The 21,228-nt window shown below is 39.4% G+C and overlaps 2 protein-coding genes across 4 annotated transcripts in view; both read right to left on the bottom strand.

The window, feature by feature from the left end:
* FNBP1L (formin binding protein 1 like) overlaps window positions 1-7,012 on the bottom strand; it is a 99,954-nt gene extending 92,942 nt beyond the window's left edge. For all 3 annotated transcript variants that reach the window (XM_044238709.1, XM_044238707.1, XM_044238708.1), the window contains exon 1: window positions 6,776-7,012. In XM_044238709.1, the coding sequence (XP_044094644.1) occupies window positions 6,776-6,799 (24 nt within the window). In that variant the 5' untranslated portion in view covers window positions 6,800-7,012. The remainder of the gene's footprint in view (window positions 1-6,775) is intronic.
* A 13,114-nt stretch (window positions 7,013-20,126) lies between these two features.
* LOC122898766 (BCL2/adenovirus E1B 19 kDa protein-interacting protein 3-like) lies at window positions 20,127-20,814 on the bottom strand. Its single transcript, XM_044236452.1, has 2 exons — window positions 20,794-20,814; window positions 20,127-20,717 (listed from the first exon to the last, which is right to left on the bottom strand). Exon 2 carries the CDS (start codon window positions 20,695-20,697, stop codon window positions 20,158-20,160), a length of 540 nt encoding a protein of 179 aa, XP_044092387.1. The 5' UTR covers window positions 20,698-20,717; window positions 20,794-20,814; the 3' UTR covers window positions 20,127-20,157.
* Window positions 20,815-21,228: the final 414 nt, after the last annotated feature.

Here is a 21,228-nt window from a genome sequence, read left to right as displayed (position 1 = left end):
CTTTCTCTTGGGCTCTATACAAATTCTAAATGCTGAATCCTACATTACAAAAAGCAATCAGATACCATCTTAGAATGCCTTACAGCAGCTCCCTAAGGTATAAAAGAGGTGGTTTTAAAGAACTAGTCAATAAAAATCCTGTAAAAGTAATCACAGAATATAAATTATAGGAAAAAAGAAAAATGCTTAAAAGCACAGGTGACAATATTAAAATTAATTATATCAACAGATTTTTAAGCACAATTTGCAATTTTAAAGCATCTACCATTCAACCACCAATTAAAGGTGATACCTCAAAATATTCCAAAATGTCTTTATTATATGAAAAAATCAGTGCATAAATCAGCACATGAAGCTATTTCCAAGCAAAAGTGGTAGGATCAAAACTTACTACATTTACCAATGAACACCTCTCAGCCTCAGAAAAAGCACTGGACCTAAACTGATACGGAAGTAAAAATATTAACTCACAGATAAGGGAGAGAAGGGAAAACAGTATAAACAAACTGCAGAAATAACATATATTTTAAAAATACAGCTGGTATCAGGACCAATAACATTGTTAAAAGAACAAACACCCTTCAAATACTCTTGCAGAGGTGATAAAATCAATAAACTTTCACCTTTTATTACCCAGGGGGATTCTTCCTTCTGCCACCAAAGCATTCAGAAGGAAGAAATAATCCCTTCTAACACAAACTACAACTTCCTTCTGTGGATTTTTAAATGGTCTAAAAATCAAGTTTATTATATGCTAATTAATAAATAACACCCCCCCTTCTGTTCATGAATGTAAATCAAGCACTCAGCCAAATCAGCCTCTTAACCTGGTCCCAATCTACCCTGCATCACTACTTTCAGCCATCCCATATACTCAATTTCAAGCTAAACCTAACCACTATACTCAGGTCAATCCAACAAACATTTACTAAAGATCTGAGTAGCATCAGGCTCTATGCCAGGCAGTGTGCTGACAGGGAAAATACAGCAATGAATCAGACAATGATTAAGCAATGAATAAGACGCGATCTCTGCCCTCTAGGAACTTGGGCACGTATATGCAAAACCTTCCTTATTCCAAAGCCCATGCCAAGTATCTTTTTGTTATATCTGATATACATAGCTTGGACTAATACATGGAATAGCTTTTGTTTCCTATAAAACAATATCTTTATATAATCTTTTCCCACTAGTTTTTAATACACTGTAGGTATAACTGTGTTCCCCAAAACAGAATTTTTCTTTTTTGCTGAGCTAAAAATGTTTAAAGACTGAAGACAAATAAGACAGCACTTGTAGGTGCCATAGTTATAAATTACCATTCTCTTATTTTCTGCCTGCAAACAGGGGCTCATTTATAGGAAAGTAGGTAAAATAGATTTGTTTTTAAAAGATTTTATTCATTTATTTGAGAGAGAGTAAGCATGGTAGGGGGGAAGAAGAGGGAGAAGCAGACTCCCCAGTGAGCAAGGAGCCAGGACCACAACCTGAGCCAAGGCAGATGATCAACCGATTGAGCTACCCAGGCACCCTGGTAAAATAGGTTTTTAAGTCTCCAGCCAAACTCACACTTTTAGACAGGAGGAGGAAAAAAGAGTTTAACTGTTCCAAAATAAAGGCAGGGAAGGGGAGTGGAACTGAGTGGTTTAAGGAAGCAGCAAATGCAGAGGTCAAAGGCCATTCTCCAGCTTCCATCTTAATACAGTCAGGATAAAATGGTGGCATAAACAGGTGTCTTAATTAATTCTCAGCCTCCTTAACAAGAACAAGGGCTGTAATACAATGTTGAACACAACAATTTCTATCAACAAAATGGAATATAACATATTTATACTATGACTATTTTCCAAAGGTTTGAATGTATAAGAAATAACTATAACATAAAGTGGTAGTCCCATAAGAAAGATATTATCCAGAATGTGTACTCTGGAAAAAAGGTGGGTGGGTTCAGAGGAACTAATCAACAGAAGACATTCTGGACAGTGATGCAAACACAGAGGAGTATTTTTGGGAGTTAGGAAAGAGTATCACCTTAAAATGATTGTTTCCTCACAGCAAGACTGATATTATAAACTTTCATAAATTTCACCATACATTCATTCACAGTGCTTCCCCATAACAGACGCTCAATAGTTACTTTATTGTTTAAATTCTTACAGCAATTTTATGGCCTTTGAAAAAAGCAGTATCATTAACATTAATTAACAAGTTTTCATTGTCAAACTCCTCCACACGGGTGCACAGATTTTTTAAAAAACGTGAAGTAATGCTCAAGTCAATATTACAGAAATAGTCTAACCACAATGGACTGCAATGGAACTACACTGCTGTTTTCTAGACAAATCTATTAATGTGGTCTAACATTTCATCAGCTGTATTTGTAGTCACATTACAGAGCTGTAAGTCAGGTAAAGTCAAAGAGCTCCCGTTAGGTCAGTTTTTCCCCAGCTGTGAAAGTTTTTGAACCAAACAGTAAACCTTAACTTCATAATCTTGGTTTCAACTTATTTGGACATTCTCAAACTGTTATCTAGACCACTTAATCTATCATCACCTACAAAGGCCTTCAGAACCATAAAGACTTCCTCCAGGATGCATTTTTTAATCAGTAATCAATATCCTAAGTAATGAACTATTAATTCAATTGGGCAAAGCATGCATGATCACCTACAGGCATTGTTTTAGTCAGTGAAAACAAAGAGATTAATCCAGTTCTATACTCCAAGACTATTAAGTCTGGTACACTCACAGCACAGATTTTTTTTTTTAAGATTTTATTTATTTACTTGACAGAGATCACAAGTAGGCAGAGAAGCAGGCAGAGAGAGAGGAGGAAGCAGACTCCCCGCTGAGCAGAGAGCCCAATAATGGGGCTCAATCGCAGGACCCTGAGATCATGACCCAAGACGAAGGCAGAGGCTTTAACCCACTGAGACACCCAGGCGCCCCCAGCGCAGATATTAAATAAATGCTATAAGGACAAAGATAAAGAAGCATTAAGGGTGAAGACTGGGGGTATCTAATGAATCTATGATCCAAAAGAGCATGAGCAGGATGCTAGGGTGGCTCTGTCAGTGGAGAGCATCTGCCTTCAGCTCAAATCACAAGACCTATTATAGGCCCAGGATCAAGCCCTGAGTAAGGCTTCCCGCTCAGCAGGGAGTCTGCTTGTCTCTCTACCCCTCTCCCTGTTTTCGCTTATACTCTCTCAAATAAATAAATGAAATCTTTTTTTAAAAGGGAGCATAAGTTTTATCAAATGCATTTAACTAATAATTTAATGAAAATAACAATGGCTTTTAAATTACATACTCTTAAAACTAAGGGCAAGAATCACACAGTTTAGGAAACTAACGCAAAAGAAAGGTTTGTAAGACCCAACAAAATGAGGCACCTGGGGGCTCAGTCGTTAAGCCTCAGCCTTCAACTCAGGTCATGATCCCAGGGTCCTGGGATCAAGCCCAGCATCTGGCTCCCTGCTCTGCGGGAAGCCTGCTTCTCCCTCTCCCACTCCCCCTACTTCTGTTCCCTCTCTCACTGTGTCCTTCTCTGCCAAATAAAATCTTTAAAAAAATAAATAAATAAAATCTTTAAAAAAAAAAAAAAAGACCCAACAAATTATGTCAGATATCGGAAGCTACCTTCTAACTTCCAGAAGATTCGTCACCTCACTTCCCTCGGGGAGCAAATTTCTGAATAAATCATGATATGCATTTAATGTGTTCAGTCATATTTTTTTCTTATCTATATACACACTCACAAACCATACACGGATTTTTTTTCTGGCAAAATTTGGTTTCTCAGACCATCATAAAAGTATCTCCTAATAAATAAAACTTATTGACTGAACACAGAATTTCTCCAACTCTAATTTTCTCCCTTGTAAAAGGAGCGAATTAATTATAAAATCTGATTTGTGAAATCACGGATTCATATTTGGCCTCTTTTTGATCCAACCATTCTTCCTGTGATAATTTTAAAAAATCAACACAATAAACAACACTTAAGATGCTATCTTTTAATTAATTACATTGCAACCTGAAGAAACAAAGACACTGTCATCTCTTTGTTTGATATTACCCAGGACATAGAACCCAGAAGTCTCTAGCATATATTCAATGTTTAAATGCTCATTTGGAACACCTGAAGGACCTTAAACCAGAGCATAAATCTAGTACCAGTAAATTCGTATTCTCTCACAACCACACACAACAAAGTCTGACATAACCCATTAGTCTATCACTATTAGTTCTCCCCCAGTATCAGTATAAAGTGGTTCTCTATTTTATTACTTTATTCTCAAATTTTACATAAGACTTAATTAAGAGGCATTAAAATATCAATGAAACTCCAAAGAATATAAGAAAAAAACTTAAGTTTCAGTGCATAACTGCATTCATCGTATTTTTGTTAACAACATGTTCCCATTAATTAAACCTATGGGATAGTAACGTGATCCTAAACATGAAATAATTAGAACTGATCTCTAAATTCAGAATTTCAAGAGAACTCTCCCAACCTCAAATTCCTCAATGACAAGAGCACAGTATAGGTGTTTGTTACAATCCACTGGAAGCACAATATCCTTATTCAAAACAGAACAGTAAAAACAGGAAGTCCAGTCAAAATTTTCTAAGGTCTCTTCTGGTCCTAACAATAGCCCTTTACACCAATTTCTATTTATTTAAGGTTTAAGCATCAGATGATACTAGTTGATCCTTTATCATTTAGTTTCCAACAAATATTTCTCTCAAATCCAAAAACCACTAAAAACTTTAAAACATGGTGCATTAAATTTTAAGAGGAACTTAATTTAAAATCTTTTTTCATAATTTCCAAAGACAATTTTTAGTTATCAGAAATTCCCATCTCTTCTACAGTTTACCTTTCCAAATTGCTGAGAAACCATTCAAATGCTGAAAGTAACCAAATTACGGGAGACGGTGGGGGACTGCTAATCACTTCTGAACGTATATTCTTAAAGTATAACTTAAAAAAACTTTTAAAAATCGCATTTTAATCTTCAGTAAAATACTGTTTCTCCTTAAAACTGTTTTTCTGTAGTATGATAGAAAGTCCTTCTTAAATCTAAAAGTTAAATCTAAATATTACTCTACTCTTCCTATGTGTATTTTAAAAGAAATATTCTGAGTACATTTTTGCTTCCTCTGAAACGTATCATTTAAAAGTATGTAAAAATAAAAATATTTTCTAATTATAAAAATGAAAAAACTATATCTACTTTAATTGATGACGCACTATAATCAATTACAAAATGTACAAAATCAAAGGGAAAAGACCAATAATGCCTGAGAATCTAAAGGGTTAAATTTTACATAATTTATTTACTATATAATCCTCTCTAATGTAAGAACAATTAATGCTATCTAAGAAACGAGTGTCTGAGTTATTATCTCTTGAGAAGTGTGTTTACAGACTGGGCAAACACTTGTCGGGAACGTTGCAGGAGATTCCTGGGCTGGCTAAGTGTTCTACTAGATGAACTCCAAGTCTCTTTCAGTTCTAAGATTCCCAGCGTGTGAGTAAGAGGGAAAAAATAACCGAAGAAAACATATGCCCTTCAATTAACCAATCAACCTTCATTCGCATCCTACATGCTCCTGTCGAGACCACGAAGTTCTTTCTCCCCTTTCTCTGGCTTTCACCAAACCCTCGTTAACAAAAGGCACGGAAAGTGTGCACAGGTGGGATAAAAAGGGGAGTGGCTGAAACCAAGCGGCTCTCGGGACAGCGCCCCCATGCCCCGGGTCCCTCCGCTGCACCTGAGAAATCACTGCCCTGCACACCTCCACCCTTGAGAAGCTGCATCGAGAGCGAATTCTCCGACCTATTACAGTCCACCCGCACCTTGGCCAGACACTGGGCATTGTCTGAAACCCTCAGCGCCCACGAAAGGCGAGGAGAAAAGAAAGAAAACGGCGAGAACGATGGAAAATAAAGAACAGCGGAAGGGGAAGTAAAGCGATCGGAAAGCCGTACGCTCCTTTTGGCAAAATTGGCTTCCCCGTCGACCCATCAGTTTAATTTTGATTCCAAAAGCAAACCTCCACCCCACCCCCAGCCCAAGGTAGCAGCCGGGGATAGCCCAGCCGGAGTCCCCAAAGCCACGCGCTGGTTCGGGGCACACAGACAGCGCGAAGAAAATGGGTTTGTGGGCCGGGCCTGGCTGGCCGGAGGCCGGGCTCGAAACAAAGCCGCCCGGCTCCCCCTACCTGGGGCGAGGGCTGTGGGCGGTGCCTCGAGGCTCCCAGCGCGGTCCTGGCCCGGCGACGCCCTCGCCCCGGGGACCCTTGCGGGAGCTGGGGGCCGCGGCAGGGCCCCTCCCCGCCCGGGAACCGCGCTACTTCGGGACAATGGACCCCCTCCCCGCCTCCGGGCGGAGAGATACAAAGGGAGAGGAGCGCCGCCCGGCAACGAGCCAGGCGTCCGGAAAGTGAAGACCGAGGAGAGACAGGGAAAGGGAGAGGGTGGCGGCGGACGCGGGAGCCCGCGGGCCGCTCCACCCGCCGTCCAAGGCGCTGCCCTCAGCCCCGCCGCAGCGACAGAGGCGGGAGCGCAGACCAGCAGCCACTCAACCCCGGCCGAGAGGGAAGAGGGGTCTGCACACAAAGAAGAGTGGAACCTCCGCCCTCCGCTAGCGCCAGGGGCGGGGATGGCCCAAAGGGCTCTGGGCGCCGACGGTCAAGCGGCGCCTGCCCAGCCCGCGCCCCTCGCGGGCCGGAGTCCGCGCGGGGCGCCCCTCACCCGGACTCACCCACAGCTCTGTGCCCCAGCTCATGGCGGAACTTGAGGCGACCCGGGCCGTCTGGCGGCTCGCTGTCCGTCCGTCTGTCGGATATGCCCTTAGTCTGTTCGACCTCCCACTGGCTGGCCGACGGGCTCGCAGCTCCGCCGCTCTGCCTCCGAAGGTGCCGCCACCGCCGGGCTCCCCAGTGAGTGAGAAAGCCGCGACTGGAGAAGCCGCCGCCGACGCCGCGTCCCCGCCTCCCGGAGCCAGCAGGGAGGGGGCCTGGGCCGAGGGGAGGCGGGACGCGGAGAGGGGAGGGGGGCGGGACGCGATGCACCCTGGGATCGTGGCGGACCCGCGCTCGCCGGGCCTCCGCGGGCGAATCCCCTCGCGTAGGGGTCTTCCACTTTGCTGGTTCCCGGGCTAGGTCTCTTCCCGCCTGCCCCTTGCGGCTCGGACAATTCCACCGCCGTCCGCCACTCGCATCTGCGTTTCCCAAGGTGGAAGGGAGAGAAGGGAAAGACGCCCACCGCCCTTCTCTACCCTGAGACCCCTTAGATGAGGCAACTCCAGTTACCTTCCCTTCCTGCCTCTTGCGCCCTCCACCTGGGAGAAATCCTGATATAGATGCCTTCTACAAATCCTTGGGTTTACGTAGTCGGACATTTGTGGTAGGTTTTTTTCTTTAAGTCTTGATTGGTAAGGTGATCTTGGGAATTACCAGCATGTGTAGAGGTTGAACGTCAAATGTGAAAGCAACGTGCCCCGATTCTATTTTTAATAAAACATTGCAATTTTATAAGTTCTGTCAGGAAATCGCAAGAGGCAGATCTTTCAGCATTCATTTTGGAATGTTGCCATAACAAGAGATGAAAGACATGGACCAATGCGAGGCGAGCTGTCACCTGCAGGAAAGAACCGAGCTTGCCCCAGCGGTGGGTTGTCCCCACGGAGGAATGGGCACCTCGTCTGTGGGATCTGAACGGGAACCAGATTCCTCTCCGGTAGTGCAAAAGAGCCTCTTGGAACTTCAGGGACCTCTCACTCAGAATATGGGACTCTTGGAGGCAGGTCCACCATTTCCTTTTTCCTACGTGGAGTTAATTTCCCGGCCTTTCTGAGCAATCATTAACTGCAATCAGCCAGTTTGGCGGGTACTATTAGATACCAGATACACTTAGCAGCTCCTAACATATGCTTTAGCATTAATTGCTGGTCTCCTAAACACACACACACGCCTCCTCCACTGAGGAGCCCAGTACTCCTCAGTGTTATGACAGCTGAGTGTCTTCAAGTTCTCCAAACCGGAGTGTCAGCATTTGAAACTCCTCCCCTTCTACGGCCTGCTCAGGTGCCCCAATCTCTTCGGTTTCAATCCTTGTCCTTGCTTGGCTGTGATCCCTTTTGGGGTGAAGAGGCAAATAACCTGTGCCTTCCTGACAGGCCGCCATTCTTGCTGAATTCTTAGCCTCCTTTCTCGGAATCCAGCTTGAAGTACACAAATACTCTCCTCCAATGGCCAAGTTTTAAATGCTTAAGTATACCATTCAGTGAAAAGTATGTAAAGCAGTGACTGAACACTTTCTTTTTCCAATATTTTTCTCTACTGCCTCTATTTCAAATAAAATTCCTTCAATATTACTTGTATCACCTAAGGCAGCTATCTATTTCTCCTCTCCCTTCCTCTTACTCCCTAGACATCATGAATGCATTTAGCAATTACAAGTAAGATTAGTAATGGAAAATATAGTTATAAAACGGATGTCTCATTATTCAGAACTATTCCAATACTAAGGTTTACTGTATCTAAATATTGTCATAAAAGTTAAGACGTGGAGCCTAATTTAAGACAAAATTGCATGCTTTCCCATTAAAAAGTAAAATAATCTACCATTCACATTGAAGATTATCCTTAACCATACTGTTAGACAATTTCCCAAATGAACATGAAGTCTTATCTCCTAGATGAACACTTTTCTTCTCCTGAAGTTTCTGAACAGAACTCCACACTTAGAACAATTCATTTCTCTCCAGAAAGTTAGATTTTCCGCCAAAAATTTTAAGGAAAATTTCCATTATACTACATTGCTATAAAATTTAAACATAATTCATATAACCAACTTAAATTGATATTCTAAATAATTATTTGTAACTTGCAAAATTTTATATTAAAATTCACTATTTACTTCAACAGTCTTTAGGCAAAATGATTAAAAAGTGAAAACTATCACAAATGAATAAGTGTGTTTTGTGTTATATTTTGTTATAAAAATAATAAAGATTAATCAGCTTCCAAAGTATTCCTTTCTATAAGCAATCTCTAAAATAGTATAGGTACATTTTAGCAAACAAACATCTAGAGGTGTTTTACACACACATATATAGTCACACACAAATATTAGTATGGCAGTTCATAAGAATGTTGTGGGGTTTTGTGTTTATTTTTTGTCTGTTTTTGTTCTTTTGAGAGTGTAGGGACAGGATGGGTGGGAGAGCTAAGGGAGAGGAAGAGAAAGAAACTTAAGCAGTCTCCATGCTCAGCACAGAGCCTGCTGCCTGGGTCTCAGGACCCTGAGATCATGATCTGGGCCGAGATCAAGAGTCAAATATTTAATTATACCACCCAAGCACCCAAGAATGTTGATTTTTGACATAAACAGAATCCTCTAGGTTTTAAATTATTCATATATATATATAAGATTTTTTCTTTATGGACCCATGACAAGGCACTCTTTTAACAGTTCAAACACATCATTTTTCTTTCTAAAAAAGATAAAACAAAACTTTGCATCTTGAAAGCAAAATCACTTTAGTATAACAGCAGCTTATTATTTTATGTCAGATGCTACTACCCCCAAGTCTTATTTTGCATCATTAAGGGATACAAAATTCTGTCAAAGCAATTATCTTACACCTTTTTGCTATTTGACCTATTTTGGTAATCTATTATCACAGAGTTTCTGTTTCTTTTACAGTTTTTATAAGGTAATCAACACTAAGAAGGAATGGAGGAAATAATACTATTTTAGCTTTCTCCACATATTTTTTTTTTAAGATTTTATTTATTTATTTGACAGACAGAGATCACAAGTAGGCAGAGAGGCAGGCAGAGAGAAAGGAGGAAGCAGGCTCCCTGCTGAGCAGAGAGCCAGGGCTCAATCCCAGGACCCTGGGATCATGACCTGAGCTGAAGGCAGAGGCTTTAACCCACTGAGCCACCCAAGCGCCCCTCTCCACATAGTTTTACAATGCAGCCACTCTACTGAGTAAATTTGAAAGAGCTCAAATTACACAGACTCATTAGCAATTTTAAAAATTATTACACTGTATTATTACTTTTTATTAATTATGGAAAATAATTTTTATTGAATCCATTTCTCTTCAGGCATATATTTGAACTCTGCTCTATGATAAGCCATTGAAGTGTTACATTTTCTTTTGCGTATTTTTATCTTGTATTAATTCAAATGTAATTTCCTTTTATAGTTTCTTGATTATAACCATTTAGCTGATGCTCTTTCTAGTTTCAAATTTTCCCTGCATGAATTCCCTTATTAAGTCAGATTGTAAAAGACAATTCTTCACTGCTGCATTCTGGAATATAGAATAATTTACTAGCCCAAATACATCAACCTTCAATCATAAACCAGTCTCTTGTCTTAAACCTAAATTTTTGCAAAAGTCTTTTCCATATATAAAGTTAGTAATGTGAAGTGTTTTCAAAGAAAAAGGTAAAACTCTATATCAACACCTCGAATATGGAAAGCTATTCTCAACATACATGTATCAATGTCCCACTGATATATGGTTACCAATCATATAGAATTTCCGCTATTGAAAGGAAATCTCTAGTATAAACAATAGCAACTCCTTTCTTTCCATTTAAGTGTCTTAAGATTATGTCTTAAAATTACAGCAAGTGTCCACAAATAGAATCATTATCAACAAAGGTAGGTCAGAACAATCAAGCTAAAACTATTTTAGGAAGAATATCAAGACGATGTACTTGGTAGCTCCATTTTAATGCTTTGAATGGAGAACCACAGTAGAAGCAAGATCATGCCAGAATGCAGATCCAGGCCAGCTAAATGAAGAATGGCACTGACCAAGTTAATAGTCATCACTGCCTTCTGTACTGCCAGTTTTCCTAACCAAAAGTTTGGCAGAAATTCAAAACTTCGAGAGGATAGTTCAAAAGTGGCTCACTGGGGCGCCTGGGTGGCTCAGTGGGTTAGGCCGCTGCCTTCAGCTCAGGTCATGATCTCGGGGTCCTGGGATCGAGTCCCGCATCGGGCTCTCTGCTCAGCAGGGAGCCTGCTTCCCACTCTCTCTCTCTGCCTGCCTCTCCATCTACTTATGATTTCTCTCTGTCAAATAAATAAATAAAATCTTGAAAAAAAAAAAGTGGCTCACTGAAGAAAAAGAAAGAAAACCACCTACTGTTTTGTCTTTGGAGATTCTGCTGTCCATTACTGAATCTAGTTGAAGCATTTTATCTACTTGCTCTTATGAAACCTGGCAAAAAGAAAAAAGTAAAAAAAAAAAAAAGACAGAAAATTTTATGTAAATCAAATGGAATAGATTTGTTTAAAGAGGTAACTCATTTCCAATTTTCTATGATGAATGATTCTTTCCCACCAGTTATTATAGAACATGTGACTTGAAAAGCATTTAGGTGTTTATTTAGAGCAAATTCTCTTTAGAGTCAGGAGACCTTGTAGAACAAAGTTACATACAGGTTTCTTCAGGTGATTGGTGCACCTTCCCAAATCCATTCAAAATTTCCATTAATTAAACTCTTAAAGAATTCATTTGTTTTTGTTTTTATTTTTTTGTGGGGGTTTTTGCCTGTGTTGACAAATTTAAAAACACTTCAATTAACAAAAAGAACACCTCATTCTCTATTTTCTTTTTATGAAATTCAATCAAGTATATCATATACACTTGTAGAAATAAAAACAGCTTTTACAGGCTCACAAGAGCCAACTGTTAAGTTTTCAGGAATTTTGCAAACACATTGTTAAAAACGTTAATTCGAGGGGTGCTTGGGTGGCTCAGTGGGTTAAGCCGCTGCCTTCAGCTCAGGTCATGATCCTGGGGTCATTGGATCGAGTCCCGCATCGTGCTCCTTGCTCAGCAGGGAACCTCCTTCTCTCCCTGCCTCTCTGCCTGCTTATGTGCACTAGATTGCTCTCGCTCGCTCTCTCTCTCTGGCAAATAAATAAAATCTTAAAAAAAAAAAAGTTAACTCAACATCAATCATAGTGAAAGTACTTCCACCATGGAATTGGCAAATGCTAAAAATCAGGGCTGTCTTTTCCCTTGAAGAAGGGATTGTTAAACATCAGCACACCACTGTTGAAAGTCTATACAGGTTAACATTGAGGGAAATGAAAATTTACCTTTAGCTACTAAGGAGAACAATTCTGGAATGGAATGATGAATTTTAATTTTTTTTTAAAGATTTTATTTATTTATTTGACAGAGAGAGATCACAAGTAGGCAGAGAGGCAGGCAGAGAGAGAGGAGGAAGCAGGCTCCCTGCTGAGCAGAGAGCCCGACGCGGGACTCGATCCCAGGACCCTGGGATCGTGACCTGAGCCGAAGGCAGCGGCTTAACCCACTGAGCCACCCAGGCGTCCTGATGAATTTTTGACTCCATTCAGATGTATCTGGGATACTAGGTTCTAACATAACTTTTCCTTCATTTCCTGTGTAACAGAATCATACCCATCATGGTAATCATTGTTTCTGCTGTTTTCCTATTTGGATTCTAATGTTTGTAAATCTTCGTCATTTGATATTTACTATAGCATGTTATTTATTTACTAAAAAGTCATATAAGTAACAAATTGTTTCCTCTATATCAGGATATTATGCTACCTATGACTCAATGCTTAATATTATTTTTGTTGGTAATAAAGATGATTTAAATAATCAATAATGAAAACTCACCTCTAGACTGATTCTCTTCATCCTTGTCAAACCCAATTGGCTAAAATTTTAGTGCTGATTTTAAGGACCAAAATACCCCAGATTTTAGATATCTTAAGTTCTTTAAAAGTTACATAATCTACTATATGTAAACTAATGTAAGTTTTTATTTTAATGACCATTGCATTGTAACAATACAGTTTTTACCCCTTAAATAAAAGAGCCAAGTTAAAGCCACTTATTTTGAAATAAGCCAACAGATAACCAATTTCTTGTTAAACTATTAGAATTTGACTTTATCCTGAAGGGCCTGGTCATATAGCTATAATCTAGGTCATCTCTAATACAGGGCATTCTAGAGAGAATTAGTTGGAGTAGCTTCCTATAAATCAAAATTTTCCGTAGAATTGCCAGATTTAGCAAATAAAAATACAGGACTGCCAGTTAAATGTGAATTTCAGTTAAATGTGAATTTCTAAATATTAAATAGGACATACTTATACTAAAAAATTATTTATTTGTTGCTATCCGAAATTTGAAATTTGAATTCAACTGAAATTCCTGTATTTTATCTGGCAACACTAAGTATTCAGGATAATCTTAGATTAAACACCAGAAATAAGGAACTCTTAAACTTGAATTTTGGCCATGAGTCTGAGGGAGTTGGTGAACACTTAAAATTGGATATAAAAGATTTTTAGGATCGCCTGGATGGCTCAGTAGGTTAAGCATCTGTCTTTGGCTGGAGTCAGGATCCCAGGGTCTTGGGATCCGGTCCAGCATTAGGCTCCTTGCTCAATGGGGAGCCTGCTTCTGCCTTCTGCTCCTCCTGCTTATGTTCTCTCTCTCACAAATAAAAAAATATTAAAAAAATATTTTTAATAGATACGTCTGGAGCATTTCTTGAGAACAACATAGCTTTTATCTGTGGCTTTTTTTTCTTTTACAGATTTATTTATTTATTTATTTGACAGAGATCACAAGTAGACAGAGAGGCAGGCGGGGTTTTGGGGAGCGGGGAGCAGGCTCCCAACAAGCAGAGAGCCTGATGTGGGGGCTTGATCCCAGGAACTTGGGAATCATGACCTGAGCCAAAGGAAGCTTTAACCCACTGAGCCACCCAGATGCCCCTATCTGTGGCTTTTCATGAAGAATTGTGCCTGAGAAGGTTCAGAACAATGGGTAGAAGATGCTATCACTTTTGTTTAATAGAGATAGGAACTTTCTGCTGTGTGTTTATATGCACAGAATAACTCTGAAAGGACACACAAGAAGCTCGAAGGAGGGGTTACCTCTGCAGGGGAGAAAACGGGAGACTGGAGTGAGAAGTCTCACTTTTCACTGTTCTTCTTTTATACCATTTCCACTTAATTTTATTATATTGCCAATGTATTACCTATTTAAAAGAAGTTTAGAATTAAAAATAACAGTGGCGGGACGCCTGGGTGGCGCAGTTGGTTGGACGACTGCCTTCGGCTCAGGGCGTGATCCTGGAGTCCCGGGATCGAGTCCCACATCAGGCTCCCAGCTCCATGGGGAGTCTGCTTCGCTCTCTGACCTTCTCCTCGCTCGTGCTCTCTCTCACTGTCTCTCTCTCTCTCAAATAAATAAATAAAATCTTTAAAAAAAAAAAAAAATAACAGTGGCTAGGCCTTACTGGAAGCCTGAAGTCAGAATTTCTAAGTTTCCAGTGGTTGGGCCATGATATTTGTATGTAGTTGTGTCTCATATTTTTAATATGAGATATATTTTGATTATTTTTTTAAAAGATTTTATTCATTTATTTGAAATAGAGAGAGCCCAAGCTGGGGGGAAATGGGGAGAGGGAGAGGGAGGAGCAGGCTCCCCACCAAACAGGAAGCCCAATGCAGGGCTCTATTCCAGGACCCTGGGTCCATGACCTGAGTCAAAGGCCCACTCCTAACCAACTGTGCCACCCAGGCACCCTTGATTATTCATCAAAATCACACACATACTGTTCTGTGGCGTTTGCCAAAAAAACAATGAACACAAACATACACACTCCACACTGACACAAATACCATCCTTTATATCTCGGAGGAAAGACCCAGAAAATGAATGACTCACTTCAAGCTACGCTGGAGAGATTCTGTTTAGAACTGATAGGGAGTGAGTCAAACCAGTCCACACGCAGGGATAGGGAGACAGGAAACTGCTCAGTGTTTAAGTTGAAGGCTCAGGAATATGGACTCCTAATTAATATTTTTGGCCCCTAGAGTATGCAATGGGGGTAACTGAGCAGTTGCTTGTACCTCTATTAAATAACCTGCCTTTTCTGCACTTCTAGTGGGTGAGGCCAGGAGTAGCAAGGACCTGCCACTCTCGGAAATTCTTGCTGGCATGGTAGGAGTTTGCCCACGTGCAAAGAGACAGCCCCACCTGTTCACAATTTACCTCATCCTACCCACTACCCAGCAAACATCTTTCAGTATTCATGGACAGACTACAGTTCTTCAGGATTTAATCCATTGTCCCTAGCTAAGTGTGCAGAGCACTGCCCGAGTTGTTTGCCTCAGGTCAGTCTCAAGAAACCTTGTCTCTTCTCCTCTCACGCTTCTCTCCATTTCTGCAAACTTGGCAGCAAAGAATTTTTTCATGGGTAAATATATAATTTGGCGGGGGGGAGGAGTTTACTTCCCGTTTTTAGTGTTCTATTTCTGGTCCATTGTGTGCAGAGGAAAGGAATGCCACAAATGACTAAACTGCATCACAATTTATGCAAAGCATTTGATTTCATTCACAAAAACAGCTCTAGCCATTATTATGAACCCATATGGTAGAAAAGGGTGCCTCGTGTTCTTTCATTGAGAGTAGTCCTGGGGCTTCCTGGAAATTCATCTTCAGCCTCCAAATTGGGTGATTTCTGAGATCATTATGATTATTTCACTTATTCTTTGGAAGAAGGAGATTCAATTTTTTCCTCAGTAATACTAAGTATTTTGTTTGTTACAAGGATCCAGATGATTATCCTAAAACCCTTTTTTAATAAAAAGACATTTTTAATAAAATGAAATATTAAGGATCTGTGAATTTTTTCAACATGCAAGAACCTTCATGATATGGCCTCAAACTGTCTCGCCCCCTGTCTCCTACCATTCTGCCATTACTCCCCAACTCCATCATATCCAAATGCACTTAGTTCCTTTACTGCCTAGGTACCCAATCATGCCTTGGTACACGTGTTCCTCTCTGTCTGGCTAACTCACATTCTTGAAGACTGACTTCACATGTGATGGGTCCGAGAAGCCTTTCTTCCTTTCCTTCTTCTTTCCTCTCCTGATGTTGTACTTGGTGTTCCTTGGTATGTTCTTACTGTTCTCAGTACCTACATCTAAACAGATAATTCAAGTAAGTCTTTTTACTTATCTGCTTCCTCTGAGCTCAGGACTATTCTTGTCTCAGAATAGGTATCCAATTAATATTTAATAAATGAAAATTAAAGGTTCTCAAATAATAAAACAAAATTCACCTTCTATAGAGCTTCAGGGTTGACAATAGATGTAAGGAAATCATATTTCTAGGACTGATTTTCAGATTCTTTTATATCAAATGCTTATATCCTGTTCTTATTTGCTTCCAAATTGCCAATAAACTAGAATTAAAATGTGATTTAAAAGAAATCTTAAAATGAAAACTATTTATCAAATGATGTTCTTAATTATACTCTTTTTTGTACAGAAAAAGAATTGGTAGGAGCTAATTATTTTAGATTTGTAAAGTGCACAGAAATTTTTGTACGTTTTTAAAAATGAATAAATTCTCCCAAACTTGAAAGTTATTTTAAAATTGCATGTAAAAATGGTATCAGTTAGTTACCATTTTAAAACTTGTTCAGAAATACAGGTCAAAAGAAACTCTTTAAAAATTAGTAAAAAGATTTCAGAAAAACTAAAGCAACCATGACAGCCACTTTTCTGGCAAAAGATCAGCAGAGATGAGTTAAGTGTTTTGTTTTTTAAGATTTTATTTATTTATTTATCAGAGAACACGCGCGCGTGCACAAGCAGAAGAGCGGCAGAGGAAGAGGGAGAAGCAGGCTCCCTGATGAGCAGGAAACCAGAAGCAGGGCTCCAACCCAGGGCCCTGGGATCACTACCTGAACCAAAGGTAGACACTTACCCAACTGAGCCACCCACGCACCCCTAAGTGTTTATTAAAGAGTGAATAATCCACAAAAAGGAAGTGAACTTAAGGCTTTTTTTGACGTATGAAGAAAGTCAATTCAATTATGACTCCCAAACTTCTAATCTAAACATTTTATCTTTTGCTATTTGTTGTTTTCCTGAAGAACTATACTTGCAGATATATAACATAATTAATCAATACAACATATTTTAATATATTTAAGTACAAGAGATAATTTGGCAAAACTTAAATAGAAACACAGCCAGATAAGGCCATCTGTGAAAATACATAATCACAAACTCAAGAAGTAGTAAACAAGTTAATCTACATTCAAGTATAAAAGTTATAAAGTACAGAAATAATTTTAGAATACAACACCTCTTGTTTAAAACCACACGAATAGATTTTTTAAATTACAAATATTTTGAATGTCTGGGAACAGTATTCATGGTTGGTTTGAGGTATTTTTCATCTTTTAAAAAAATATATTTTATTGATTTACTTAACAGAGAGAGACAGAGAGATCACTAGTAGACAGAGAGGCAGGCAGAAATGAGGGGAAGCAGGCTCCCTGTTGAGCAGAGAGCCCAATGTGGGGCTCAGTCCCAGGACCCTGAGATCATGACCTGAGCTGAAGGCAGAGGTTTAACCCACTGAATAACCGAGGTGCCCCAAGGTGTTTTAAATCTTTTTCCAAGGCTACTATGAAGAGGTAAAAGATGAAATACTTGATTTTATATTGTTGTGTTTGTTTTCAAACTATTGAATGTGTTCATGTTTTTCCAGCTTGATAGTAACACCTTCTCAGGTTTGGATCAGATCAGTCACAAGGCAGATTAATACTGGCTTTGAGATTGATTGACTTTAAAGTGTCACCAGGATCATCTCTAAGCTATATAATCTACTTAGCTTCAAGCAAATTGTTTATCTTTTACTTTAAATTCCCTTAAGAAAGGAGAGTTTTAAACTCTCAGAAAATGCAATACATTTGGAATAATGATGAAATTATCCCCCATTATAATCAAATGTGTTTAGGTTTTGTCAAAACCATGCAACTGTCTATATATTAAAGGACTTTACTTTTTTTTTTAAAAGATTTTATTTATTTATTTGACAGACAGAGATCACAAGTAGGCAGAGAGGCAGGCAGAGAGAGAGGAGGAAGCAGGCTCCCTGCTGAGCAGAGAGCCAGGGCTCAATCCCAGGACCTTGGGATCATGACCTGAGCTGAAGGCAGAGGCTTTAACCCACTGAGCCACCCAGGCGCCCCTATTAAAGGATTTTAATGGGATTTTTTAAATGACTCTTTTTCCAGAAAAACTCTACCAAAGGATGAACTTTGCTAAATATGGATATGTTCTACTTTAAACAAACCTGATAGAGCTTTTAAAAATCTGAACATAAAACACCCATGTTGGCACTGAAGAGTAGGAAAGCTATAGCCTCTATCAAATGGTGCTCAATCAACTGGATACCCATATGGAAAAAATAAATCTTGACCTCTACCTCTTATAATTCATAAAATTCAATCCCAGGTAGGTTTTAGGTCTAACTATGAAAATTAATATAGTGAAGCTTCTAGAACATATCATAAGAGATTATCTTCATGATGTGATGTAGGCAGAAGTGAGTTAAATGGGATACAAAAAAGCACTAACCATAAAGGAAAAAATTGGCAAATTAGTGTTCATTAGTATTTCTCAAAAAGTGCTTTTGAGAGAATGAAAAGAAAAGCCCAGAACAGGAGAATATATTAGAAATACATATATCCAACATAGGACTCACATTGAGAATATGAAAGCTACAAAACAGTAAGATAAACCACATGACAGAAAATTGGCAAAATACATGGATCAGCACTTCACATAAGAAAATATTCAGGGGCTCCTGACTGGCTCAGTTGGTAGAACATCTGACTCTTGACCTTGGGGTCATGAGTTTGAACACCATGTTGGATGTACAGATTACCGAAGAAAAAAAAAATTCAAATAGTCTACAAATGTATCAGAAAGTATTTAGTCTTATTAGTTATCAAAGAATGCACATTAAAAAACCCCATGAAATGTTACTACATGTCTAACAGAATGGCTAAAATTTGAAATATTGACAATATCAAGTGTCGGTGAAAACATGGAACAATGGAAATTCTTACACACTGGTGGAAATGTGAATTGCTACAATTTGGGGGAACTGTTTGGCAATATGACACACTGTATGGCACAAAAATTCTACTCCTAGATATATACTCAAAATGAATATATTCATATGCACGCCAAAATGCATGTACAAGGATGTTCATAGCAGCAATTATTCAGCTAAACACTGGAAACATTTCAAATTTCCTTCAGTAGTAGAAAGGATAAATAAAGGTATATTCATATAATAAAATACATTACCACAAAGAAAAAGAATGAAATATACCTATAAGCAAAAGTAACTTTCTTTAAGTGAAAGAAGCCAGATACAAAGAATCTATAATACATAATCATACTCATAACGTTTATCAAAACAAGAAAACAGAAATTATAATGTCAGAAGTCAGGATAATGTTTATCTCTGGGGAGAAGGAAAAGGGTGATGATTAGGAGGACGCACGAGAGGGTCTTTTGAGATGCTGGTAATGTTCTTTGACTTTAGATGGAGGATGTTTAAACAGGTGTTTTCACGTTGTGATGATCTTCAAACTGGAGATACTTAGATTTATGCATTTTGTATATATGTTACTCATCAATTTTTAGAAAGTTAATTTTTTTTTGTTTAAAATAATTTTTTATTGCCCAGGATATTTTTTTCTTGTGTCTTGTTTTTTTGTTTGTTTGTTTTCTTTTTTAATAACTATAAATTCAAGCTTAGTGAAGCTTGCTTTGTCTTGAAAAAACAAAACAAAACAAAACAAAACAACAAAGCTGTTCTATCCTTTGCTAATCTGATCTCATTTGAAGAGAGAGATGGTAGTTATCTTGCAAGTGTAAAATTTATACCATGAATGATGCAGGTCTAAGTCTGGTGGCACTAAAAGGAGACGATAGCATTGTTGACAAAATTATAATCTGCTGGTGGCATTTGCTGAAAAGAAGCCCTTGCAAATTTCTAAATAACAGTAAACTCTGTTAGGAAATTCTGAAGTGTCTTACAGGCCAAAAAGGGAATGAGGTTAGTAAAATGCCTCAACAGAGTTTGAATAAAATACTGGATTTGAGAGTTACTGGAACTTGGATATGTAAAAATAGGGTGGCAGGTTGGGTCATACTTACAATGGTCTCAAGTTCAAATAAACTACTGTGACAATACACCACAGGTCACACGCTTTTCTGGGGCTGTTCTTTCCTTCAGTAGGTGCTGGCTGAAGGTGTGCTGAGTCGCTTTCCGATATAGATGCCTAGGCCCAAAGCCAAAACATGAGAGAGGAAGAGAGACAGAATGAACACCTTAAGGAATTCTGCGGAGAAAATACCCGCTTTCTTCATGGCCCCACTTTTCCTCATGCTTAAAGAGACAGAGCGTTTGAGGTGTCTGAAGTGGAACTCCTTAGGTGGAATGTTTTCAGGTCTACTGGACCAGTCAGACACCCAGTAAACGCTTTTCTTCAACGCATCAACTTCTTTCTCTCCTTCTGCAACTTCTTCTTCTGACTGAGAGCTATGGTCCCTGCTGGTGTGCATCTCCACATCAAACATAATCTGCCCATCTTCTTGTGGGGAAGGGCTGTCACAGTGAGAACTGGCTCTTGAACTACTCTGTCCTGATTCGTGTTGTGCATCCAAAAGAATCTTCTCCATGTCTCCATTGTGGATAGAGGATGAGGACGGTACATGTTCTAGCCCCCCATTTTCCCCATTGCCATTATCATTGCCATTGCTGCTGTTCATGGGTAGCTCCACCCAGGAACCTAGTTCATTCCTGATTTACAGCCTCAGAATTTCTTGATGTTATAACTCCACCAATTCTCACAAAGTCCGCTTCTCATTCCGAGTCCTAAGGGGAGGCCGACCCAGAGAGCTGACTGCCCGCGCGCCCTCCCCCACCCCGCCCCCTCCCCTCAGCCCGCCGCCCGCGTCCATCCCCCAGAAAGTTAAAAGAATTTTTAATAGAAAAAAGCTGATGTCTTGAAGGGGATACTTATTTACCTTGAAAAATAATTCTGCTTTCCAAAAGGATTGCTGGATCATTTACAATGTCTGACAATTTTCACTGAACTTTTCAGAAACTTATCCATTGAATAACGTTAACTCACACACATGCAAAATCCTTATTAAACATAAGGTAGGGGAGTTTAATCATTGCATTGGTTTTGACTGCCATCTAATGGCGAGAATGCTGCATTGTATAGAAGCAAAAAGAACCTGTCCCACCAGTGAGCAAAAGAACATTGACTTTGGCTACAGTTTGCAGGACTGTTT

This window comes from Neovison vison, chromosome 2 (assembly GCF_020171115.1).
Source record: "Neovison vison isolate M4711 chromosome 2, ASM_NN_V1, whole genome shotgun sequence".
Lineage (NCBI taxonomy): Eukaryota > Metazoa > Chordata > Mammalia > Carnivora > Mustelidae > Neogale > Neogale vison.
Note: the sequence above shows the minus strand (reverse complement) of the source record. Positions and strands in the feature narration are given on the sequence as shown.